Here is a 26,982-nt window from a genome sequence, read left to right as displayed (position 1 = left end):
CTATAGTCTGCCTTCTCTTCATATTAGCTTATGAAGACAAAGACTGATATATATGGTGCTGGAACTTAGTAGATACTTAAAATATTTCTTCAGGAAATGAATAATGAAAGGACCAGAATCTTTTAAAGTCACTAGTTTGGGGTAGTAAATCTGGTTTTTGGCTGGAGGTATATGTGTCTTTGGGGGTCTGGCCATGCTGAGCTGAATGCCTCACTGAGCTCTGCTTTCTCTATTGACACAAAGAGGAAACACATGCCACCAGTGGAGAGAGATCAAAAGAGTCTATTACTCCATTTAGGGTCTGACAAAAATTTGGCCAAAAATTCCACTAAAATGGCTTCAAAGGCATTTCATGTATTTATTATAGTCAATACAGAAGTTTGAACTAAAATTCAGGATGTTACATTTACACATGCAAGGAAAATGTCAATATTTTAAAACCCAACCAAAGTGGGAACCCTTTGATTGGTTTTCTAGAGGTGGAGTGGTCACTTATTCAAGAACTCACTGAACTCACCGATATACACAAGTCAAGAAAATGTAATTCTTTAAAATTTCCCTCAATGACTTGATTATGTCACCAGACAGTACTAAAATGAGGCCCCAAAGATAAGAGAGCCAGAAAAGTGTTTTCTGTAAATATACCTTCCTCCAGGATTATCATAATCTTAGGGTTCAGTGACTCATGGAATAAGTTGGGAGAGATCCTCGACCCATTTTCAGACAAGCAAACTGAGGCACAAAGGTGTGATAGGTGGGAACTGCTCGGAGTCATGGGTTTATCCCTGCACCTCCTCTGTGACTCTGAGCCTTGCTCAACCCCATTTGCTTAGGGAGAGGCAAGCTTGCCACAGAAGAGAATGGTGTTGGTGCCAGTGTGCCTTATGAAGAACAGGAAAGGGTGGTTCGCCATGAACTGGGCTCGGATGGGGAGTCTTTTCAGGACGAAGTTGTCCCCAGTGGCTGCTGCTGCCTCCGTGCCCGCTTCGTTGACATCCACATATGACTTGTGGATGACCTTTGATACATACAGGCCCTTGGCTGGCGACATTCCAGACAGATCAGCTTTACTCTGGTGGAAGACATCTGTCATCCCGAGGGATTTTAGCAGGGAATTCAGCTCATACTTGATCTCCAGTTTGAATCGGGGCAAATGGACTTCGACATTCCTTTCCATCATGTTGGAGGAGCTGGTCCACTTGTGAAACATCTTCGAGTTCAGCCGCTTCTCTATCTAAGAGACAAAACACAGATGGACCCACACGAGCCAGGCACACACCTCTGCATTAATTGCTGCTTGTTTTGTAATTCTCAGAGTGAACTACTCAATTCCACTGACTTCTTTTCTACCTTTAAACTGTGCTCAAGTTTTATCTGAAAGAGAAAAGAATCCTGCATTCATCCACATCTTCTATTTTCTATTGTCTACTTCTCATTGATATTTTATAATTAAACTTATCCAATGTGTGTTAATTCATTCCCTCAGTGTGTCGGCTTTACCTAAACTCTCTCTAATGCCTCAGCAATTGTGTTCTCATTTTCTTGAAGAACTCAAGTACTTCTTGGTTCTCATATCTGAAACATTTAATAGCAATCTCCATTATGAACTTGTTTGTTATTTGGCTTCTGTGACATGGGGACCTCTTGTTCCACTCCACTTTAATCTCCTCCTGCCCCACTCTTGAAGCTGACCTCTGGGTGCCTACACTTAGCAAGTCAACTCCCACATCCCTGCTCAGATTTCCCAATGCAGCCTCACAACCCTGGCTTATTTTCCACCCAGTTCCAGATGTTTTTGTAAACTCTTCACACTTCTGTCCTTGGACATTTGAAACTCTCTACAGGCCTCCCCACAGCTCCAAACTAGCATGTCAAATCCCATCATTCTTCTCCTGCAAGAGTTGAAGACTTTTGGGTCACCTCACCATCCTGACAATATCAGGTCAGTGGTTTTGATTTCTATCTTTTCCTTCTGTCTGTTTGTGCCCTGATCCAAGTTACCACAACTTCATGACACAAAATCATCCCGCTGCCTCATACTTCTAAGGCCTTTGCAGGTGCTCTTTGCTCTGGTTAGAACAGCCCCCGTGTGTGTATGTGAGCTACTGCAAGGGCCCAGAAGCTAGACTGGTTTCCTAGGCAACAGTCATGCTGGCAGAGCACTGGATGGTCTCAGCAAGGCTGGGAGGAGCCATAGCAGTGTCTTGCCTGCTCTGTGCCAGGCAGCTCTGACGGCAGCCAGGGAGGGGGGGTCATATTCAAACTCAGACCACCACCCTGAACTCTTCTCAGTGTCTGTGGCTCTCATTTCCCCACAAAACCAAGACGCTAAACATGGTGGTTGGCCCACAAAAACATGCGACTTTTGGGTCAGCAATACATCTTCCTGCTCCTGAGAGGAAGATGACTTCATTAGATGTCCACAGACTGGGAGCTCGACTTGCATTATAATTTCATTACGAAGGTGTTTCCCAAGTGTCAAATGATCAATATGTGTGTGTCTGTGTGTACAGCATGGCCCTTTTGCTACCAGATGCCTTTTTAAATATAACACTAGGTTTTTTTCCCTAAATACATTATCCTGAAGGCCGGGGCCAGGAATCCTCCCTTTCCTCTCACAGTCCTAGGGCAATGCTGCTAAATCAGCTTGTGATCGAATTAGTGCTGGCTGCACTGATATTGTGGAATACACACAGTGTGGGGGGCGTGCGTGTGTGTGTGTGTGTGTGTGTGTGTGTGTGTATGTGTGTGTGTGTGGTGCACATGCACGCATGCTTTTTCTGCTGTCGGCATTCCTGTAACATACCTGTTCTAGAGTCACTGTGCCCATGGGAAGCAGGATGATCATGCTTAGTTTGTCCTGCACGTAGGGCAGCTCAAGCACTTGCATCTGCGGCTCCTTTATGACGGCCAATTTAAACCTTCCCACTTGATACATCATTTCCACAATTACGCTCTTACCCTATGTTTTTGAAAGATTATAATTAGACAATAGCTAAACATGTGTGTGCACATGCATGTGCACTGATTTTCTTGCATGACAAATATCTGCACTAACACTATAAATGCGGAGGTAAAATATCAACTACAAAACACACACTTATTACTTTCTTATGCAAAGGTTATGATTCTGTATTCCAAAATAAGTCCTAGTGAGAGCCAAATTGTTTGAATAATGAATATAGTAATAAAAACAATAATATAGATGTTTCCCTCCCCCCTCAAAAAAAGCCAGGGTTTCCCGATAAAATGAGTTATATAGGAAAATGGTATCATAGGATCGTTTCCTTTTTAATTTAATTAGATATTTTTTAGGAGAAAAATAATAGTTGTGTTGTGCCACTAGAGCAAATAGCCACAGCATATATGGAGAACAGCCGGAAGAGAACAGGCTTTCTCTTCTTCCAGGACACCCCAGTGTCCGAAGACTCCATTCAGGTGCCTGTGAGAAAGGTTATGGTCACTTCATAGGGAAAAATGAAAATAAAATTCAGAGACTACACAGTTAAAGGTACCTACAGAGATCTAGAAGAGTGTTTCCACTAAAACTTCCTAAGCTGTCTATAAAAATTATTGTAGTCTCCAAAATTTATCAACGCTCTGAAAATGAAACACGTACCTCACTTAGCTGAAAAGGGGTTTTAATCGTCTCTCTTTCCTGAAATTTATTTTGCCATTGTCCTTTGAAATATATGGCATTCACCAGGACCATCACAGAAGAAGGGTCAATTGTGCCCTTTCCAAAGAGGTTTGTAATTTTTCCTTGTAATAAGAAAAAGAATAAATAATAGATTTGGATTTAAACTTATTGATAATAGTTAAATAGTCACAATAACTACCATTAAGTGACATGTGTATAAATAAATGCCCAGCATGTGGATCCCTAATGCACACCCATGGCAGATAACAATAATCAATCCATTTATGCTAAAAGTATTTTAAGAGACTTCTATGTGCCAGGCACTGTTCTAGGCACGAGAGCAATAAACTGAGGCTAGAACACTGAACTAAACAAACAAAAATCCCTACCATGCTTAACATCCTAGTGACCCCATTGGGGGCTTTTTCAGGTAACCTTCGTTTAAGTCTCAGACTCTTTCTCACCACAGAGTTCCCAGGCAGCCACTAGCAGTAGATCAGAGTTGGCATGTGAGATAAAATATATTTTCCTCTACTGTTCTAAGTAAATTAACATGTCTAAAAAAATGTGTAGAATTTTCCATGCATTTTCTAATAATACAAAGACCTGAATTGATACATATTTTAATCTGGTTACCTAATACTGAATTTGAATGACGTCCATCAATTGACAAGATACTTTTGAGAGGTCACTGCTGTTAAATGATATAATAGATACAAATATGTTAGCATAAAAGTCAGAGAAGTCTTCAGGTCTGGGAACGGGTTGGGTTAGTTTCTGGGAGAAGACATGAGGGTGACCCTGGAGTGCCCTTCCCAGTAACTAATATTTTGTTTTCCTGACCTGGGTGGTGGTACACCAGAGTATTCATCATAGTGATAATTCACTGAGCAGCAAACACATCATGTATATACTTTTCTAAATATACATATATTTCAATCGAAAAGTTTATTTAAAAACTCAAGCTCTAAGGAACATACTAACCGATTGAAATGTGCAAACATTATTTGGGTTCTGATTCAAACAAAAAAAAGAGGCAACTGGGGGAATACAAAAGCTCACTAAATATTTGTTAATTTTAAATGATTTTTTAATTTTCTAGGTGTAATAATGGTATAGTGTTCATATTTTTTAAAAGCTTATATTTTTGACAGGCACAAACTGAAACATATAGAGAGAAAAAAAGATATTGGGGTTAGCTCCCAAATAATCTGAAAGAGGTGGTGGGTAAAGGGCATGGCTATCTTAAATAATATTGGCTTAAGTAATAAGTATTGCAGCTGAATGATGGATGAATAAGGATTCCTTCTAGTTTCTCTTTTCTCTTTAAATTTTTCCTTAAATAGATTTTTTAAAAGAAATGAACACATCTCTGACATGAACATTTAATGTTCCATTTTTAAAAAAGAAATATTTAACAATACATATAGGGTTTGTTTTAAAACTGGGAAAGGTAGATTTAAATTTAATTAAACTTACTGGCAGAATGTATGACAACATCTCTCTAATGTAGAAACAGTGTTCTTTCCATTCTCAGAGTCACCTAGCTAGATCATTGAGGACAATGGCTAAAAGAGATTTTCCAAAATATTCCCCCACTTCCTCCACTGTTAATTTGTTGTGTCTGTTTCTGGACCTCACCCTGCTTCCTCGTTAACACTGCCTCAGGGAGTTTACCAGCACAAATTAAGTTTGTAGACATAAATGTGACTTATCCTTACCATTAGTTTTGCTTGCAACCCAAGCATTAATAGTTTTCCTGGTTTCTTCCGTAGACTTTTGAAAATCAACAGCTTGAAGCCTGGCTTGATACAGTTTCTCAGAACAACTTAAATATTGCTGTAAAAGAAAGGATAACTGCATAAGGACACAAAAATAATGTAAGGAAAACAAATACTTCCAGTTCGATGTATTGTAAAATTATAACAGACAAAAGCAGTTCGTGCATATATGTTGGAAAGGAAGCGGAATCCATACAAAGACATTTAGTCAAATCAAAGAACTTTCCCAAAGAAATGTTCAGGAAGTTTTGGTTGCTACTTCTGTCATCTCATGGGCATTCTTAGCTTCAAAATGTTCAAAGCAAAATGACAAATTGTGGTAGAGTGCCTACCTTTTCACTCTATCCCTCCAATTTCCTCTTCAAAGGACACAAACAAATGGAAGTTACTGCTCTAATGTTCCACATAGGAAAACTGAGAACCAGAATGGTTAAATGGTTTCCTTGTTTGAGGTCTAACAAAAGGTTAGGTCTCTATATGGTGTATTTCAACCTCCTCATGAGCCACCACAAGTAAAATTAATAATAATATTCTCTGATATAGACATTGACATTTTCTTCAACTTTATATAAAATCACACTGGTCAAACAAAAGCTAAGACACTGAAGCCAACAGATCAGCTCAATCACAGCAGGATGATGTAGCAGTGAAAAACAGGAATATGGATTTGGACAGGGATCAAATTCCAGCTTTGCCACTTAATTATCTCTTTGACCTTTCTCAACTTGACTTTTTATTATTTGCTTCACAATTGTGGTATTAATGACAATTTTGTACCTGCATCTTAGGACTATGTAAGAATTATATAAGACTAGTAGCCCTGCGCACAATTCCGTGTGCCAGTAGCTCTCTGTGGGGCCTGGCCGCTCTGTGCCAGCTGCCCAGAGGCTCTCTGCAGCCCAGAGGCCCATCCACAGCCAGGCACAGAACACTTGCCTTGTCACCGGGCGACAACGCAAGTGTTTCCCCCACACACACACACCGCTCCATGCCCACTGCCCAGAGGCCCTCCATGGCCAGGGTGACAAAGCAAGCATTCCGCCAGGCCACTCATGCTGCCCACTCTTAGCAGCCACCCCCCCCCCCCGGGACTGGGGGACTCAGGCGGAGCTGAGAGGACTGGGCGCCACCATCTTGTGGCTATGGGCACTGCCATCTTTGTGACAGAGTGATGGTTAATTTGCATATTACCCTTTTATTAGATAGTATTATTAGATAGGATAATGTCTATAAAGTATGTAGTAGAATGATTGACACACAGTAAATACTCAATAAAACTCCATATTCCAATGCTATTGGGAAATGGCATAAATAGTGTTAGAATTGTTTAGCAAAAGAAAAAAAAACGCTTGACCTAATCCTCTCATTTTAAAGGTAGAAGTGACTTGCTCAAAGTCATATGTCTAAAGGAGAACAGAACTCAGATCTCTTGGCTCCCAGTCCAGTGTACTTTCCACTAATTCTTGATACTTTGCCTTTTAGGACCTTTGAAGAAGAGATGAGAAATGGATTTTGGGGGTTTTTTTCTGGTCCATAAGGGTTAATTCTTACCTGCTTTATTTTGTGCTTCATCCCTAACATTGGTCCTTGGACAACTTTGGTGATATTGCATAAGTAATGTTTTTTATGTTATATTTCATAACTTTAAATGGGGGATTGGTGAAACCATTTCATTGAAACTCGAACAGGGTTCAAAATTTAATCTCTTAAAGATAAATGTGACTCTTCATTTGTGATTTACTTTTTGGTGTGAAATTCAGATGCCAAAGAAAGCTGTTGACCACCATTCCAAATGGACTTACCTGATAGAATGCCATTGTCTGTGTCCCGTAGAGTCTGTTAGCAATGCTGAGGGTATAGTTAGAGTCTGGCCGGTTGATTTGAGAGAATAGGGCTCCAAACTCTGAGTGAATCCTTCCAGTTTGGCTGCACTAAAGCACAGTAAACAAAGAATATAGTATAAAGTTGCTGGATTAAATTACTTGATTTATAGAAGAGTTATAAATAACATGAAAACAACAAAGAGACTTGAAAGCATTTTTCTTCTCTAATTTCCTCTGGCACAATAATCTCAGCTCTCCGTGACCCTGGTTACAGATTGTGTGCAGAACTGAAAGCTATTGCAAAAGCACATGTACTTCCAGCCCCAACATTTTAATTCAAAACTTGAAGTTATCATATATAAAGAGATCCTAATTGGATATTCAGGGCAATAATCCAAATTTTCTGTGCATTTTTTTCTGCCTTTGTACCTAGAGAATCATTTCTATTTTCTCTCACACTCCTTTCAATATCTCCGTTTCTGTGACCACTTAATAGATCTCTTCAGCTCCTCCCTGAACTGACCTTCCACGCCCATCTGTCCCTCATAGGAGGAATCTGGTTAAGCATGCAGCTTTGATGCATTGGAATTCATGGACAATAGAGGGGTTATGCCTATATTCCCTAAAGTAAAGATTGCCTAACAATAAATTAGGTTCTGTGAGACAAGTATTCTGTGAATCTATACCCATTTATATGCTTTCTGTTGGTCACAATCAACACACAACTATTGTCATATGGGAGTTTCGTATACATTTCATTTCTAAAGAAATGTTCTTACTGAAAGGAATTAAGAACAGCTGGGCTGGGCAGCATAGAGCCCTGTTTTCCTGGTGTATAATTATGTGACAAAGCCTCCATGTCTTTTCTCAGTCCCCTCACTAGTTTGAAAAATGTAACACTGCACATGGCAGGCTCAACATGCACACAGTTCGTAAAAGAACAGAAAAGCTTGATGACAGTAAGTCACCTGATAAAATCTGGGGATTTTATTATTGTCGTCGTTATCATTATGTTAACTCTGTAGGCTAGCAATTATAAGGAAGATTGAAGGAGGATACCAAGGAGGACATTGTAAGCCTCCTTAAGGAACAAAAAGGGGCTCTGCTACTCAACCCCTGCACCATTATCTCTTGGTGCTCTCACAAAGAGCGCTTGACAGCTCAGCAGTCATACCTTAGCTGAGTCCTTAAACTTTGGCTTTAATGATTCTGCAATATGATTAAAGTGAAGCACCTAGAAAATGAAAGAAGAATCAATTGGCATCAAAAGCAACATATAGTCTATAAAGATTAACAGTTACAAGTACCTGTTTTTCCATTTCAGATAAAGACCAATGCAATAGCTAACATTTAAAGATGTTATATTCCAAGTCCTAAATATAACATTTAAAAATGTTATATTTACAAGCCTTTACATATCTTACTTAACTCTCCCAGCAACTTTATGAGTAGATACTATTATCCCCATTTTTTGTGAGAGAAATTGAGCCAAAGAAAGATTAAGTGACATGCCTGGGACCATTGTCTGTGAGAGTCCAGGGATTGAGTTATCATTCACTAGACCCTTCTCTCCTCTCCTTCTTTTCTCACACTATTCACTGTGACAGAACCCATCCAGGGCCATGTAAAACATTACATGGTTTTCCAGCACAATACCTATTTTAAATGCAAAATAAATCATGAAAGCGCATCAAAATATGGAATAAAGAAATAAAAGATAAATAATAATGGAATGTGCAAGTATCCTGGAAGTTGTTGAATGACATTCTTCTAGGATTTTCACATCAATAAACTACATACGTAATGAAAAACCACTGTATATCAGCCTGTGTAACCTGAAAAGTCACCCTCAGCCTAGGTAACCTGAAAAGTCACCCTTTCTCTCTTAGCCTCAGTTTCCCCAACTATGAAATAAGGATAACAATAGCTACTTGCCACACAGGGTTATTATGACATTCAAATACATTAAAGAATTTTTTAAAAACTCAATAATTCTTAAAGTGACATTAAATTGTATTATAAATTAAACCTCTAGAGGGCAAGAATAGTATCGTATATATGCTTTCTGTTATGTTTAAATCATTGAAAGGAAGAACTCTAAAAGTAATTGTGGAAATGTATGTGTGAAAATACCGATGGTGAGGAAGAGACTGTATTATATGTATTGCATTATTATATTACTAAAGGCCCAGTGCACGAAATTTGTGCATGGGAAGGATGGTCTCCTCAGCCCAGCCTGCGTCCTCTCCAATCCAGGACCCCTTGGGGGATGTCCAACTGCCAGTTTAGGCCTGATCTTCGGGATCAGGCCTAAACCGACAGTCAGACATCCTTCTCACAATCCTGGACTGCTGGCTCCTAATCGCTCACCTGGCTGCCTGCCTGGTCACCCCTATCTGCCCTCCCCCCCCCGCCACTGGTCTAATCACCCCTCACTGCCTCTGTGTGCTGGCCTGGTCACCCCTAACTGCCCCCCCTGCTGGCCTGGTGGTCCCTCATAGACCCCTGCCGGCCTGGTCGCCCCACTCAGCCTGCTGTTCAGTCGTTTGGTCATCCCCGCTGCCAGCCTGGTCGTAGGCAGCCATCTTGTGAGAGCATGAGGGTTAATTTGCATATTACCTCTTTATTATATAGGATAATGTATTACATTATTTAAGTCATTATCCACTTTTTTTAAATATATTTTATTGATTTTTTACAGAGAGGAAGGGAGAGAGATAGAGAGTTAGAAACATTGATGAGAGAGAAACATCGATCAGCTGCCTCCTGCACATCTCCTACTGGGGATATGCCCGCAACCAAGGTACATGCTCTTGACCAGAATCGAACCTGGGACCTTTCAGTCTGCAGGCTGATGCTCTATCCACTGAGCCAAACCAGTTTCGGCTCATTATCCACTTTTAAGAAATATGATTTGCCCAAGTGTGTTCTTTCACAAGATGGCAGTTTTCTTGGTGTAAAGATATAAGTAATTTGGCTGACCCATAGGGGGGTACAGATAAAACTTCCAGCCTCTGGGGACATCTTTGGTTCATTCCTTACCTTTTCCATCTGTTCTGCACTGTTTCCTCTGGCACCAAGGAGGATCATACTCAGAGCATAAAGCAAACTCAGTGGGGAAAAGAAGATATTATCTTCCACATGGTTATTGTTCAGCTCTTTGAACACATCAAGGCAAAATTCAATGTTTGCTGTGCTGAGGGAATCCATTTTATGACCAGCACTACCTGAGAACAGAAAAGAAAACAGCTCAGAATATTACTTGCAGATATAGATAATACGTGGAGTTTAGTTATTAATTTCAGGAATTAAAGAGCCTGAGCACACTGCTTCAGAAATTAGAAAATGCTAGAGAGGGGAATTCACAGTAGTTTTAGATTCTAATGAATAGAAGGTTTACTATTCATTTCAACCAATACTTCAAAGCTATCATTTGTGCACATCTAAAAGTGATCTGATTGTTCTGGAGCAAAAGAGCAGAAGGAATTAGATCTTTGTGCTCTGAATTTTCATGTTTAACAACACTCCCCACCCTGGAATTTGTACAGAAAAATTCTTGAGCTACATAGACTCAGCTAAATGAGGTACTTTCCCACTAGACTGCCCACTGTCACAAGGAGCAAACACTTGCATCCTGGTCATTCATGAACAAACAAGGTGAGAATCAGTAAGACAAACTCAGGCAAACTTCTCTGCTCATTTCCTCCATGAAAGTAATGCAATACTAGCAAACAGGTCATGCCATGAGAAGGTGCCCAAAGCCCTCAGCCCTGGGCCACAGCCATGATGTCAATGAAAATGGAGGACTGGAAGAAGAAAATCTGAGAGAAAAATATAATTCTGGAATATGTGTTATCTAAAGACAATGTTTTGTCAGGAAGGAAGAGTTTATTTTATTCAGTCCCATAAACACTTATTGAGCAATCCTAACTAAAAGGGGTTGTAGATACAAAACTTATTGAGCACAGTTCTTGTCCTTGGGGAGGTGTCATTCTCCAAAAACCTCCATTGGCATCAAAAACTTTCTTCCTTAAAAAAAAAAAAAAAAAAGCCAAAACCGGTTTGGCTCAGTGGATAGAGCGTCGGTCTGTGGACTGAGAGGTCCCGGGTTCGATTCCGGTCAAGGGCATGTGCCTGGGTTGCGGGCGCATCCCCAGTGGGGGATGTGCAGGAGGCAGCTGATCGATGTTTCTCTCTCATCGATGTTTCTGGCTCTCTATCTCTCTCCCTTCTTCCTCTCTGTAAAAAGTCAGTTAAAAAAAAAAAAAACTTTCTTCCTTTAACCTCTAGGTCATTGTTTTTTCTTGGTTCACCACCTGCCTCACTGGGCCAGTCCTTCTTGGTCTCATTTGCATAATCTCAAATTTTAGTCCTCTCTTCTGTTTACACTCAGACAGGTGATCTCACCCAATTTCCAGCTTTAATTGTCACTGATATGCTTTTAGCCACCAAACTTATATTGCCCTTGAATTCCAGATTCACATATCTAACTACCTACTCAACATCTCTACTTGAGTGTCTAATATGAATCTCAAATTTAACATGTCCAACAGCAAACTCGTGACTGCCTGAACCTCTCTCCAGCATACACCCCTAGCAGCTATCTTGATCTTTGTAAATGGCAGTGCAATTTCTTCATTTGCTCAGACTAAAAACTGTGGGATCATCCTTAAATACTTTCTCATTCACATAACATTCCATCTATCAAAAAATCCCCTTTTCTCCGTCTTCAGAAATACTCACCATCTACCCATTTTTCACACTCTCCAGCTACCACCCTGGTCAAAACTATCATCATCCCCCTCATGGATGATGTCATCTCCCAATTCATTTTCCTACTTTAGTCCTGACCCACCTCCATTATATTTTCTAGAGAAGATAGAGTGATGTTTTTAAATACCAGTTGGTTATGTACTAACAGCAGAACTGCTTATGGCCTTTGCTCAAAAACCCTAGTGGCTTCCCTTTCTTTCAGAGCAGAGGCCAGACTCCTTCATGATCTGGCCTCTCAGTCTCATCTGCTACCAGCCTCCCCACCAGCTCCCTCTGTTCTAGTCATATCAATGCCCTCCATTCCTTTAACATGCCAAGCAGATTCCACCTCAAGGCTTTTGCATATTCTATTCCTCTGCTGGGATGCTCTTCCCAAAATTATCCAAATGGCTCACTCCAGCAGTTCATTTCTCTCTCTGCTCAGATAACACCATCAATAAGGCTTTCACTGGCCACATTTCTCCAGTTTCAGTCCATTACAATAGTGTATACATATATATGCACAGTTTTACTTATTTGCCCTATGTATTATATATGCACAGTGTACTTATTTATTTGCCTTATATATTATATATTTATATAAACATAAATAAACTATACATGAATATATTATAGTGTATGTTATATATTATACATGTATTTATTGTCCTGAAACCCCCTTCCTTTAGAGTACAACCTCCATTAAAACAAAGACTTTGTTTTTTATGCTTTATTTCACTATCTAGACCAGTCCTGGCTAGCCACTCACTAAACATCTATGGAAGGAAGAAATTTCAATCAAATTAACACCAGGATATACAGGTATGATAAGGTGTCAGCAAAAGCCACACTTGATTAAAGAACAAGCTGCCCCTCATTTGGTTCACTACAACCCTGTCCAAATGCCATATTTTGCTACTCTGATCTGTTCCCCTTTGACAACAAGCACAGCTGGAGCTCTTTACCTTTGTTGCTTTCTGGTGGTGAAGTGGACAGTTTGGTAGGTGAGATTGGAGCTGCGTCCCTGAAGAGGAAATATAAAGCCTTCACTTTTTGCCCCTCCCTTTCCATTTGTGTCCTTAGTGATTCAGCTCCACACTTGCTGGGAGGTAAGTTCAGCCCTCAGAGGAAGGCTCCTTAAATGTCATCAGAGCGGCTTTGAGTCCCTGAGATTCTCAGGATGGCCAGTGTTTTCTGGAGAAGCACCCAGTTCTTGAACATTCTCTGCTCTGCTAAAGGGGACACATTGGCAAGCTAACCTCTATTCAAGAAAATAAGCCAGCTGTCTAAAAAGCATAATGTGTACACATTCAAGTTGGCAGTGCCGTATTCCACATCCCAGGGATTGCCCATGTCCACTTGCAGGCACAGAGCTACTCAATGGGGAAGATTCTGGCCGTGATGGACGCTTCCTGGCCCAAACACATTCGTTCCTAGATCTTTTGTGCCCTCCTCCATGGAGCATAGGTTTTTACGTGGAGCTTCAGCAATCTGCTGGCAGGTAATTCCTGTCCCATAAAAAGAACAGAATAATGAGCTCCAGCAGGAGTTATTCTGTGGTTTCAGTTTAAAAGCTTGGTAGAAGCAACAAGCCAACCGTACTTAAAGTGAGTTCAGAAGTATGATTCAAGACTGTGTAAAAGAGATTATAGATTAGGGTTAGGGATGCAAGCTGGAGACAAAAAAAAAATGTCTGCAGTATACAGTAGCCAGAATCAGCACTATGTGACAAGCCCAGCTTACCAAACCATTCTTGTCCACATTACCCACAGCCCATCCTCCTGGGTTGATTCCACTGCCCAAAGGTAAGCTCTGATGGCTGAGTGCACTGCACTGAGGTTATAAAAAAAAGCCCTTCATGGCCGGTGACTTCTCTCTTCTTCCTCAGCAGGCAAGGTGTCATCCCTGGACAAAAGGAAACCACTCTACTAGACATGAGCTAGAAAAGTTAGATTTAAAATGATGGCCCTAATAGCCACTTTGCACATAAAAATACCTGTATGCAACCAACCACAGAACTAAAAGGAGTCCAGAATCTGTCCAGTCTTTCTGTGCTCAGAGTAAGTGTTTTTTGATGTGAGCCAATTCCAGCCAGAGATTTCCATGGCTTGGAAACCTCATATCAATGCGTAAGGCCAATCCTACACCTCTTCATCTTGTTTTCATCTCCCTTGAGGTCTAATTAAAAAAGGACTGATTTTCTTAGCTTCCTTGCTAACTAAGAAGGGCTGATCAAAGGAGGTCTTTTTCATCCTTGGTCTATACTGTACTCTTGTTATTTTCCTTATCAGAGGGGAAGCTCTTGGGCTCATTTTTTAAAAATATATTTTTATTGATTTCAGAGAGGAAGGGAGAGGGAGAGAGAGAAATAAAAACATCAATGATGAGAATCATTAATCGGCTGCCTCCTGCACGCCCCCTAATGGAGATCGAGCCCACAACCCAGGCATGTGCCCTTGGCCAGAATTGAACACGGGACCCTTCAGTAAGCAGGCAGATGTCCTATCCACTGAGCTAACCAGCTAGGGCAGTGGTCGGCAAACTCATTAGTCAACAGAGCCAAATATCAACAGTACAACGATTGAAATTTTTTTTGAGAGCCAAATTTTTTAAACTTAAACTATATAGGTAGGTACATTGTTATTAACTTAATTAGGGTACTACTAAGGCTTAGGAAGAGCCACACTCAAGGGGCCAAAGAGCCACATATGGCTCATGAGCCGCAGTTTGCTGACCACAGAGCTAGGGCTTTTGGGCCCATTTGATTTTTCTTTCCAGGTGGAAGGACATCCATTACAGAGCACTGTTTGCCTCTCTTTACTCTCTCATTCACTCCTAGTGTTTTAGTCTTAGACCAGTGGTTCTCAACCTTCTGGCCCTTTAAATACAGTTCCTCATGTTGTGACCCAACCATAAAATTATTTTCGTTGCTACTTCAGAACTGTAATGTTACTACTGTTATGAATTGTAATGTAAATATCTGATATGCAGGATGGTCTTAGGCGGCCCCTGTGAAAGGGTTGTTTGACTACCAAAGGGGTTGTGACTCACAGGTTGAGAACCGCTGTCTTAGACAAAGTCTTGCATGCATGTAATTTACTTGGGAAATTACCTCAGGAAATAGAAATAGAAGAAACAGGAAAAGTTATACAATAATTGTTAGAAGTTGGCCACTGGTATCTGATCCCATAGACCAGTGGTCGGCAAACTCATTAGTCAACAGAGCCAAATATCAACAGTACAATGATTGAAATTTCTTTTGAGAGCCAAATTTTTTAAACTTAAACTATATAGGTAGGTACATTGTTATTAACTTAATTAGGGTACTCCTAAGCTGACCTTTGCTAAAAACGTCCTCAGTTTGATTGAGGTACGTTCGCTGAAGTCGACCCCTTCCAACTCTCCCATCCACACTCGTCTTGTATACTTGTTTCATCTATCTCCTTTCAGAAACCGACTTCTGCGCATGGGCCACGAAGTTTCAATCGCATTGTTTGTGTGCACCCGCATGTGGTATTTTGTGGAAGAGCCACACTCAAGGGGCCAAAGAGCCGCATGTGGCTCGCTAGCCGCAGTTTGCCGACCACTGCCATAGGCCTTCAGAAGAACCTTATAAAAAGTATCTTGAAACTGCCTTCTCAGTAGAAGAATGAGGGAAGCCTTTGTCTCTTGGCTTTCAGCCCATTGGCTTTCAGCCCACTGACCTATGAACTCAGGTTGCACTTGTATGAGTACCAAGCATGTGCAACCCACACCAAGCCATCAGAAAAGCTCTGGAGCTGGAAATGAGATGTGAGGGGAGGTGCTGTCAAGTTGAAATGCACAAAATTATTTAGAGCTTGTGCAGAACCGGTAGTCTTGCTAGCAGCTAGATTAGGAGGTGGGGTGACAGAATTTGAAGTGGCTCAGAAGTGGATACCCCTGTTTTGCTGGTATCGAACACCAACAAAGCCTTCTTCCTTTAGCAATCAGCTGGTATCTGTGGACTGCAAGAAAGGATCCTGCGCCCAGGGGGACAGTGCCCAGAGAATGCAATTTTTTTCCCCTATGGCACATTTCATCTATGCCGTAGCCTGCTGGTGGTTCTGGGAGAGGAGGTTCCCTCCAGTTTCCTGATGTAGGTGCTAGCTGTCCTAAGAAAGTGCCCATTCCGGTCTATTCTTTCTGCCCTAGGTTTTCTAGGGCAGCACCCTCCATTGAGATCCCAGTAATTTCCGTGACTAGGCTGGATGTATGTCTAACTCTAAGAACCAGAATTAGAAAACCCATTTTAGGCTCATATCTAATCTTGTTTCAACCTGTCTTTTATCTGTCATAAATATTTTGTTCTCCATCCTCCTGAATTCACTTTCTCTCAAAATTTTTCAGGATTTGAGTGAGGTAAGAAGTGTTCTTTACTGGGTCTCATAGCCTAGGACAGTGAGCATGGGCTGGAGAGTGGAGTGCAGGCTGGATTTCTGCCCCCAGCTACTCCCTCAGCTCGCCCAGGTCACCACTAGCCCCACCTGTACTTGCTGGCTTTCATCAGAAGTTAAGGGAGAAGAAAAACCTGGAGGTAACTTGGCGAACTAAGAGGGTATAAGTGATCTTAGCAGACATTGCATAAATGGTGTCCTAAGACATTGTGTAAATAGTGCTCTGTATTTTATCGGGCAGCCCCACCTATTTGGCATTTTCTTGAGAGACTGTGGTAAATATATATATTTACTGACATTTGTTTGAATTAGATACAGAATTAAGAAAGGTTCACAAGGCAGCTTGATGTGAAGCTGGCTACTCAATTTTTGTAATGAAGAGCAAACTAAAATGACCACCAAGTGGTGGTTGTTAGAGGAAAGAGAGAGAACAATTGGTGGGGAAAGCTATTCAGGAGATGTAAGGGGTAAGACAAAATGAGGGAGGAAGAACCAACTTTACACAATGATAGATGGCCCTTCCCAAACACAAGAGCAGAGAAGGATGAATACGCATTTAAATAAATTTGCACATATAACTGTTACAAATTTTGTCTAGACTGTTAATTCCTCATGGACAGGGACTATGTTTTGCTAAATGCCCAACATGTGGTAAGCACTCAATAACCATGTGTTACACTAAACTGGCTATCTCTTTATTGAGAGGAAGAAAAAGTGATACAGTTCAGGTTGGGGTAAGACAAGAGATGAAGGTTTGGAATTGGCCATTTGGAAAATTGGAGGGTAGCCTGGTCAAGAACACACCAAAGGCTTCCTCACTGACTGCAGTTGAGGAGGATCCACACATGATCAGTAATATAAAGTGAGAATGATATTCCAACAAGTAATTTTGCTATGGTTTGTACCTCCTGGGCTTCCCCACAACCAGCTTGCAAAACATCCATTTTTTTGATAGGATGTTTTCAAAACGGTGGGATTTTTTTCAATGAATCCCTATAACTCTTATTTTCCATTACAGATAGCAATTGCTTCAAAAGAAGTCATGCCATGTGAAAATCAAGAGTTTTGAAAACAACATTTAGAAAACTTTGTACTTAGTTAGCATCTAATACCCAGTTGGAACAAAATGGAGTGTGAAGCACAGACTCAAGAAAAATAATCAGCCCTGACTGGTTTGGCTCAGTGGCTAGAGCATTGGCCTGCGGACTTAAGGGTCCCGGCTTCGATTTCAGTCAAGGGCATGTACCTTGGTTGCGGGCACATCCCCGGTAGAGGGTGTGCAGGAGGCAGCTGATTGATGCTTCTCTCTCATCAATGTTTCTAACTCTCCCTCTCCCTTCCTCTCTGTAAAAAAATCAATAAAATATATTTTTTTAAAAAAAAGAAAAATAATCAGCTATGTTACTGTTTTATTTTCCAGGAGACACAGAAAGTGCCTTTCAACCATAATAAGCAACCCTAAGGATTAGAAAGACGGATACTTCAAGCCTCATATAGGTCTCAATACTTTAGTCTGTCCACTTGGAGTATTTCCTCAAGTAAGTCAAAAGGAATTCACTACCTGAAATTTGCCTTTGAAAAATTCTATAAGTCTCATCAAAAGCCACAATTAAGAAACTAGGTGAGCTGCAGTTTGGGGAAAATATTCACAATGCATAAACCTGCAAACGTGTTTGTATATAGAAAACACAAAGAACTACAACCCCACAAGCTAGAGATAAATAAATGGACAATCCCTGGCCAGTGTTGCTAAGCAGTTAGAGCATCAGCCCAAGCACCAAAGACTCTCAGGTTCAATTCCCAGTCAAGGGCATGTGCCTGGGTTCCAGGTTAGATCCCCAGCCCCGCCCAGGGGTTGTACTGGAGGCAACCAATCAACATGTCTCTCTCACATCAATGTTTCTCTCTCTCTCTCTCTCTCTCTCTCTCTCTCTCTCTGTCTCTCTCTCTCTCTCTATCTCTCTCTCTCTCTTTCTCTTCTTCCTCTGTTCCTTCCAACCTCTCTGAAAAGCAATGGAAAAAAATATCCTCAGGTGAGGATTAAAAAATAATAATAAAATAAATAAATGAACAAAATATTTGTATAGGCACTTCACTGACGATTATGTATGAATGGCCAACAAGAACATAACAAGGTGCTCAGCGGGATTAGTCATCAGAGAAATGCAAATTAAAACACAAAGTCATACCACATCACACCCACTAGAATGAGTAAATAAGAAAGATTGACTACAACAAATGTTGACCGATGTAAGGAGCAACCAGACCTCTCCTATACCGCTGGTGTGAATGCAAAATATTACAACCACTGGGGCAAGTGCCAGCCTCTTAAAAGGTTAAATATGCAACTACTCTATGATCTAATGAGTCCTCTGCAAAGTATTTATCCAAGGGAAATGAAAACATATTTCCACAATAAGCCTTGTACAAGAATGTTGATAGTAGTTTTACACATAAGAGCTAACCACTAAATGTCCATCAGGAGGAGAAGGTATAAACAAACTATGGTGCATCCATACATCGGAACACTACACAGCATTAAAAATAAAGAAACTGCTAATACACATGACAACACTGGATCCATCTGTAAAGCATCATGCTGAGTCAATGAAGACAGGCCAAAAAATAAAAAATAAGACCAGTAACTAACTACACACGCAAGTACATATGGTAACAAAAATGGAAGCAGCGGTTATTTCTCTTGGAGAAGGAAACTTCCTGGAGCACTAGAAATGTTCCATTTCTCAATAAGTGTTACAGCCAAAGGTGATCCTGAGTGTGTGTGTGGGGGGGGAAGGTGAAAGGATTGAGAAAAGACAGACAAGAGAATGGAAGCTGGGTCTCCGTGGGACGCTGCTCCTTGATGAGGAGACAGCACCAGCCCCTACAAGCCGTGTCTTTATTTTATAGCAGATGCCACGAGGCAAAGTAGGGGCGTGATCAAGTTGTTTACAGCATTCTCGTGAGAGTCAACCCTACTCAACTACATGCACCCGAACTCTATCACAAGGCACGTGGGGCCACGTGTTTGGACCATAGGTTCAAGCTTACAACCACAGCCGTTGGCTATGATTGTGCTGGGAGGGCCCTGCCCTCCAGCTGGGACTTGCACGTGGCAATGAGAGGACCCTGTCCTTTCATTAGTCCGAGGCTTGAACCTGGACAAAACACTGTAGCCACACCCCACATAGCCTTTTTTACTTTTGTTTTTAAACACGTCTATTTACATTATCCAAAAAACTCTAAATAAATTATTCAGCATCATCAAAACAAACCCCTGGCTATTAACAAAACTATAAACAACAATGTTAACAAGAGAACAAAACTCTGGCTAATAACAAAGCAATACCAATGCAAAATCAAGCTACAAACATGTTAATATTTTCAGGACATTCCACCCAGAGTCTTTAGATTTAGCTCTGCAAGATCCCACAGAAAACTGACAGTTCACCAATGCTAGCATAGCTTCCACTTGCTTTTCTAACATCTGCTTGGCCTTAGTCACCATCTTCTTCAGCTGACTCCATGCTGATACCTCGGCCACTTATATAGTAAAATGCCACCGATGCAAAGATGTTGCCTTAGCAAAACTAGTCCCCTGGATCAGGCTGTTTGGACGGTTGACCCTGACACTGAGTCCGCACCAGTCCCAGTCAAATCAGCCCTGTCCACACCGGTGGAAGTCTGGTTCCTTCTCAGCTTCTTTCTTTAGCCGCTGCTGCATGGAAACGAGCAACCCTCGGTCCTGCAGAGCTGGAGACCTTCAACTCTGGGTCTGGCATCTCACACAGACCTAAAGTCCCAGGGAGCTATCAGGTCACACAAGCAAAGATAACCAAAGCCTAGAAACAATTCAACTGCTGCAAGAGCTTACGATCTAGGTCGAAAATAAAAATTACTTCCTTAAACATCATCAACCACAGCCATCTTCTGCTTTACAGTAGCTTAAACAAAACCTAGGAGATTTCTACCTTATTTTGTACCTAATTACTTATTTTCTACTGCTTATTTTCTACCACTTATTTCTACTTATTTCTTACTTCTACAGCTTATTTCTTACCGCTTATTTTCTATTTATTTCTCTACCTCTAACTATGAACTATAGGTAGGCTTGGCTGCCCTTGCCCAAACCTTTTCTGGGTTGCAAACTCCACTTATTTCTCTATTTCTACAGCTTATTTCTACTTATTTTCTACCGCTTATTTCTACCACTTATTTCTACTTATTTCTCTATTTCTACAGCTTATTTCCTACCACTTATTTTCTACAGCTTATTTCTTACCGCTTATTTTCTATTTATTTCTCTACCTCTAACTATGAACTATAGGTAGGCTTGGCTGCCCTTGCCCAAACCTTCCTGGGTTGCAACCCCCACTTACAGAACCACAGGTAGACCTGGCTGCCCTTGCCCAAACCTTTCCTGGGTTGCAAACCCCCGCTTATTTCTACATGTCTACAGCTTATTTCTACTTATTTTCTACCTTATTTTGTATCTTCCAATTCACTTATTTTCTACCGCTTATTTCTACTTATTTTCTACCACTTATTTCTTTATTTCTCCATGCTAACAGCCATAAACATGGCTGAAGGAGTAGCTTCCACTCCTTGCTTTTCTGCTATTTGCTGGGCCTCAGTTGTTAGCTTCTGCGGCTGACCCCATGTTGGCACCTCAGCCCCTAGTGCTGCCTTTGTTTTCTTTTTCTTCCTCTTTGCTGTCATTGGTGCAACTCTCAGTCTCTTGAACAGAGGGACAGGAGCTTCTCTGGGTCCATTGTGGTGTCACACCTACCGTTCTGGCACCCAGATTGACTGTACTGCTCCTACTGGAAAGATACAAACACAACCTCTTCTCCCCCTTTTTGTTTTAGTAATTGCATTTTAAGAGTACGATTGGCTACTAAATCCTGAAGTGCCTTCCCCAACCTGCCTAGCCTCATGCAGAGACCACTGGAGTAGAGACAGAGATCCCATTCTTGTTCTTATTTGTTTAGAATGTGACTGGAGAGGCTTACGAGTAACAGTAAGCTTTCCAAAGGCTTGTCTTAGACCCCATCATCCCAGTCCCGCCTGCGTTGTTCCCTCTCTGCCTCCTCCTCCAATTCTAGTTCTTTTTGGGGAGGAAGCACATTGTCCAGAGGTCTTTCCCCCACAGGAATGGTAGCCCCGGGGACTGGAGGAGGTAATGAAGCTGCCAAAGGTATAAATGGAGCCGAAAGCCTCTGGTCACTTTCTACTATTTGTCTTACATCTATCCCTTTTTGGGAAGAGGCTCTAGGTAGTCCCAAATCATGGACCACAAACTGAAGATAGAACCAGGAATTTTCTCTGGGCCTTCAGCTATATAGCAAACTCTAAGTTGCTTCCACTTATTTCTACCTTAGGAATTTAAAAATGCTTACTTTAAAAATGCTTCAATTAAGCATTTTCCCATGTTTTACACGAGCTAATTTTACCACACTTCGGCTCCCTACGTTATTTTGTTTTTTTGGCCTTCTTACTTTTTGCTTTTTAAGCTTAACTTATTTTCTTACTTTTGTTTTTTAAGCTTACTCTCTGCGCGCGCCTTGGAGCCTGCTTTCACCTGACCACTTTTTAAATTCCCCCAAACTCAGGCCTTTTCGGACGCCACTTGTTACAGCCAAAGGTGATCCTGAGTGGGGGGCTAAAAGGATTGAGAAAAGACAGACAAGAGAATGAAAGCTGGGTCTCAGTGGAACGCTGCTCCCTGATGAGGAGACAGCACCAGCGCCCACAAGCCGTGTCTTTATTTTATAGCAGATGCCACGAGGCAAAGTAGGCGCGTGATCAAGTTGTTTACAGCATTCTCGTGAGATTCAAACCTACTCAACTACATGCACCTGAACTCTATCACAAGGCACATGTGGCCACGTGTTTGGACCATAGGTTCAAGCTTACAACCATAGCTGTTGGCTATAATTGTGCTGGGAGGGCCTTGCCCTCCAGCTGGGACTTGCACGTGGCAATGAGCGGACCCTGTCCTTTCATTAGTCCGAGGCTTGAACCTGGACAATATACTGTAGCCGCGCCCCGTAGGCACCACCTTCTCTGTTTCCAGGTTCCTTGGAGACTGCATTCCAGTGTTTGTATTGGTGGGATAAGGAGGCAAAGTTCAGTTTCCCAACGAAAGGCTTACCCAGAGAACACACAGGTTGACTGCTGGGAGTTACTGTACTGTTGCCTTGTTATTTTTAGATTTCCAACCTAGGTACTGAGTAATGCTGAAAGCAGGAAATAGTAAATTTTATGTGCTACTGTTATCTGAGGTTTGTGTATATTATGGAGTTTCATTTGGAGAGTTAAAAAAGAAAAGAAACTTTTCCAGGGCTGGGACCCAAGAGAGAGCTTCAGGAGTAGGAAGGAGTGATATTCAAATCAGAGTGAATGCACGGTCACCAAGCAGTTTAATTAATGTACTAATTTTTAGAGAGATAAATATAAAATAGTTGATATATCCACTTGTAAAAATTTTGTAAAGATTCAAATCAGAATACTTGATTTAATCAGTATAAGAATACTTAAAATTTCTATAGCATACCAGACAAGAAAAGAGTGGAAAGAGTTAAGTTCAATGTGGTGGGATCTAAGTGGCGGAATAAAAGGGATGGTGGAGAAGAAGGAAGAAGCTTTGAGAACTGGAGAAGAAGAAGGCATTGGTTACCCCACAAGCTCCAGGAGAGTTCTGGGAGTAGGGACCATGCCCCTTAGGTCCCTCTAACTGAGGCCAAAATATTAGTCCTCTTTCCTTGGCAAACTTGAGAAAATCCTTTGGGCCCCATTTTTTGCAGTTGCAAATCAGGCAATTGAAGCAAATGATTTGCTGGAGTCCTTTCTGGGGTCCTGGTATTTCACCCCATCTCTGAGGCTGGAAGCTGGCCCCCACAAAGTGCCACAGCTCAGCTGACCTACCAAAACACTCATGCTGCTGTTTGTTTTGCTAAACATTTATTTTACTTGTGTATTTTTCACCCTTTAAATATATTATTGTCATTTATGCTTGCTGCTGATTTTGCTTCGAAGGTCTTTTTAGTTTCAAGTCTAGGATTCTGGAACCAAGGGCTATTTGGTTATCTGTGGGGCGCAGCTACAGTGTTTTGGCCAGGTTCAAGCCTCGGACTAATGAAAGGACAGGGTCCTCTCATTGCCACGTGCAAGTCCCAGCTGGAGGGCAGGGCCCTCCCAGCACAATTATAGCCAACAGCTATGGTTGTAAGCTTGAACCTATGGTCCAAACACGTGGCCCCACGTGCCTTGTGATAGAGTTTGGGTGCATGTAGTTGAGTAGGTTTGAATCTCACGAGAATGCTGTAAACAACTTGATCACGCGCCTACTTTGCCTCGTGGCATCTGCTATAAAATAAAGACACGGCTTGTGGGCGCTGGTGCTGTCTCCTCATCAGGGAGCAGCGTTCCACTGAGACCCAGCTTTCATTCTCTTGTCTGTCTTTTCTCAATCCTTTCACCACCCAACTCAGGATCACCCTTGGCTGTGCTGGCGCGGCACAGTTATCTGCTTCTCCAAGGTTATAGTACTAGCCCACAGCCTCAAGGAAATGAGATCCTGTGCCCTTAGCCAAGGAAGACAGCCCATAAAGTATTGAATCTTGAGATTCTATAACCATACCCCCACCCCCTACCCTCACGCTCACCCCCACCCCTATTCTCCCACCTCCATCCCCACTCCTCACAGCACCCAGTACCACTGTATGACTGTCAGGACACTGCTCTGTTGCCTAACTGGTTTTTTCACCGAGAAGAGGCACACTAGCTTTGAGTTTCTCAATTACACAGCACAATGAATAGAGACAAGGTACCAGCCCCTTTCGTTCATGTTTGCTTAATTTATTAAAGAACAGAGCTTGCAGAATCACTGGAGCTTCCTCCTGGGGTGCAGACTGTGCAAGAGCTAAGGCTTTGAGATGTACTGTGTTAAAGCAATGGTCCCAGATTTTCTAGGCAGCTGCACAGACTTCCTGTTGCTGTCTTGCCCATTGAGTTTCATCATATTCTACATCTTAGCCTCTCAAGTTACTTACTTACTCTATTTAATGTGTATTTATTGGCAGATATTGCCAATGAGTGGCTGAGCGACATGAAGATAGAATCTGTCTCATTTTACTTTTTCTCTTTTATGGAACCTAGGACAAAACTGGCACAGAGTAAGCATAAAAAAACCACTCATTTTAATGACAGCATATTTCTCACCTGAAACCATGGAGAAGCACAGGTGACACCCTTGACTCAGGATTGGCACCTGATCCCTTAACCTGAGGTTCTCTCTCTCTCTCTCTCTCTCTCTCTCTCTCTCTCTCTCTCTCTCTCTCTCTCTCTTTTTCTCTCTCTTGATATGTACCCCTCAGGCATGCTGGGTAAAGTCCAGGACTTTTGAGAATCTCATTTCTCAAAGTTCCCTGATACTTTTTCCTGAAGTGTACCATTCAGTCATAATAAGAACTACAAGAGTCAGGCCAGTCACAACCTTTGGCCCCTGTACAAAAACACACATGAGCAAAAAAAAAAAAAATAGATTAATTTAGGATCTGGAATCCTGTACTATTTTTGGTCATGATTGAAGATAATTTAATTTGGTAATGCATAGTTACTAATAAATTACTCTTAATTCCTTAGTTTTTTAGTACATTAGCTGACTGATTTTCATATGTTGATCTAACCTTACATTCCAGAAATAAATCTTAACTGGTCAGGATAAACAGTCCCTTAGTATGCTGCTAAATTCAGTTTGCTAGTATTTTATGAGGACTTTTGTATTAATATTTATAAGAGGTGTTGGTTTGTAGTTTTCTTTTTATAGTGTCTATCTGGCTTTATAACAGGGTAATACTGCCTTCATAAAATGAATTAGAAAATGCTCCCTCCTCTTCAATTTTTTGGAAAAGTTTCAGAAGGATTGATGTTAAACTTTTAATCCAGTAGAATTCACCAGTGAAGCCGTTTGGGCCAGGGTTCTTGTTTGTTGGTAGAAATACCACATTCCTATTTATAATCCGATGAAATGTCATTCAGCCACATCCTGTCTATAATGATATCATTCTCTCTGCCTGGATCCTCCCTCCCTTAATAACTTTCAGAACCCAAGGTGTTTACTCAGTTGGTGTGTGACAAGAAATGGTCAGCCCTTGTTTTAAAGAGAGAAAGCCAGAAATGGATTTTGTCCCTATGAAGTGTGTACTAACGAGTTGCTGTTGCAGCCATTGCTACATGATGTCACTAGAGGCATGGCCTGGGATATGCTGAACTTGTTAGCAAACAGCTCCACCATGGCCTGGGTCTGGGCCCTGCAAACCCTTTGCTCAAAAACAACTCATAACTTCTCATTAAACCCTGACATATTTTTTGATGACATCTAAATAATATAAATAGGTGGAAAGGATACAATTTATGTCCTGTTATGAACATTGCTCTTTTAAAATAAAACTGTTACATCACTCTTTTAAAAGCATCCAATGGAGTCTGCCCATATGATACCCACTATCATCCTTTTCAAAATGTTTTTTCAGTTTTATTGAGAAATAATTGACCTACATCACTGTATACATTTAAGGCATACAGCATGATGGTTCACTTTACATATATTGTGAATGATATCATCCATTTTTAAAATACATGCACAATCCCTTTTACTTTTGAATATTTTATATCATTCCTTTTTACATGGAAATTATATTTCCATTACACTTCCTTCAAAGAATTTTATTATAGTTAAATATTTTTAGATTTTAAAGTCTCTTACTGATAACTTTATTATCCTTCTCACCAATGAAAAGATGTATATAAATTTAAAATATGAAATGTTTGTATTTTTCATGAACATATTGCTCTAAATGTTTAAAAGGTCTCTTTTAGATTGAGTTATTGCTACATTTATTGTTAGTATAAAATTGAAAATATAATAAATACATTAAAATTTTGACAGTTATTAAGCACAAAAGCTAATGTTTTTATTGGAGCAACTTCTCTTAATGAGATAAATCATTAAAAAATTTTTCTCTGCTTTTTAATGTAAGATAAAAATGTATACTGCTAAAAATTCAAGGGTTCTTTATCTAACATAGAATCTTGGACTTTGTTTATAAAAGATTGAACCATTCATCATTTTGAGAGATGAAATAAAATGAAGAGTAACTTTCATAGGAGAAATATTCATGATATGATTTGATGAAATCAACTTTATGTTTTAATTGATGAGTGCATGGCAAATCTGAAATAAATTTCATAGGTTTTATCCATAGGTTTTATCCAATGTATCTTGAAAATATATAACCCAGTAAAACATGCCAGTTAGTATTGCATTTTCTTATGCCTGCAGTAAGTATCAGGAATAGCAGAAAAAATTTTCTCACGTGTAAATTCATGGGTAGAAAAATCATATTTAGTGTTTAGTAGCTCTTGTAGATATTTTTATGCTCTGTCTTCAGAAGAACATAATCTCGACAGTCATCTAAGCTTCAAAGACGCTGTGTTGTTATTAAAAATTTGTCTTTACTCCAACCACTGCCGCCTTAATTTTTAAATATTCTTATTCAGAACAAGTC

General features: G+C 40.7%; 1 protein-coding gene across 2 annotated transcripts; it reads right to left on the bottom strand.

Moving 5' to 3' along the window:
• Positions 1–336: 336 nt before the first annotated feature.
• Positions 337–19,875, bottom strand: SERPINB11 (serpin family B member 11). 2 transcript variants are annotated; one of them, XM_059706307.1, is made up of 8 exons: positions 19,856–19,875; positions 10,287–10,471; positions 8,419–8,478; positions 7,224–7,352; positions 5,362–5,479; positions 3,620–3,762; positions 2,807–2,962; positions 337–1,234 (listed from the first exon to the last, which is right to left on the bottom strand). In XM_059706307.1, the coding sequence occupies exons 1-8, from the start codon at positions 19,872–19,874 to the stop codon at positions 830–832; spliced, it is 1,215 nt and encodes a 404-aa protein (XP_059562290.1). In that variant the 5' UTR covers position 19,875; the 3' UTR covers positions 337–829. The 2 variants fall into 2 exon arrangements, with proteins under 2 accessions (XP_059562290.1, XP_059562289.1); XM_059706306.1 differs by lacking the exon at positions 19,856–19,875 and adding an exon at positions 12,962–13,087 and having other exon boundaries at positions 338–1,234.
• Between the last annotated feature and the right edge of the window lie 7,107 nt (positions 19,876–26,982).

Source organism: Myotis daubentonii, chromosome 8, assembly GCF_963259705.1.
Source record: "Myotis daubentonii chromosome 8, mMyoDau2.1, whole genome shotgun sequence".
In the NCBI taxonomy this organism is placed as follows: Eukaryota; Metazoa; Chordata; class Mammalia; order Chiroptera; family Vespertilionidae; genus Myotis; species Myotis daubentonii.
This window is presented reverse-complemented; position numbering and strand designations above follow the sequence as displayed.

Coding starts and splice junctions, on each gene's coding strand:
- SERPINB11 (XM_059706306.1), bottom strand. CDS start 13,067: ATGGAAAGGGAGGGGCAAAAAGTGAAGGCTTTATATTTCCTCTTCAGG. Junction 5,480..7,223: donor AGACAATGGCATTCTATCAG/GTAAGTCCATTT, acceptor TTTCTTTTACAG/CAATATTTAAGTTGTTCTGA. Junction 1,235..2,806: donor GCACAGTGACTCTAGAACAG/GTATGTTACAGG, acceptor TTTGTCTCTTAG/ATAGAGAAGCGGCTGAACTC.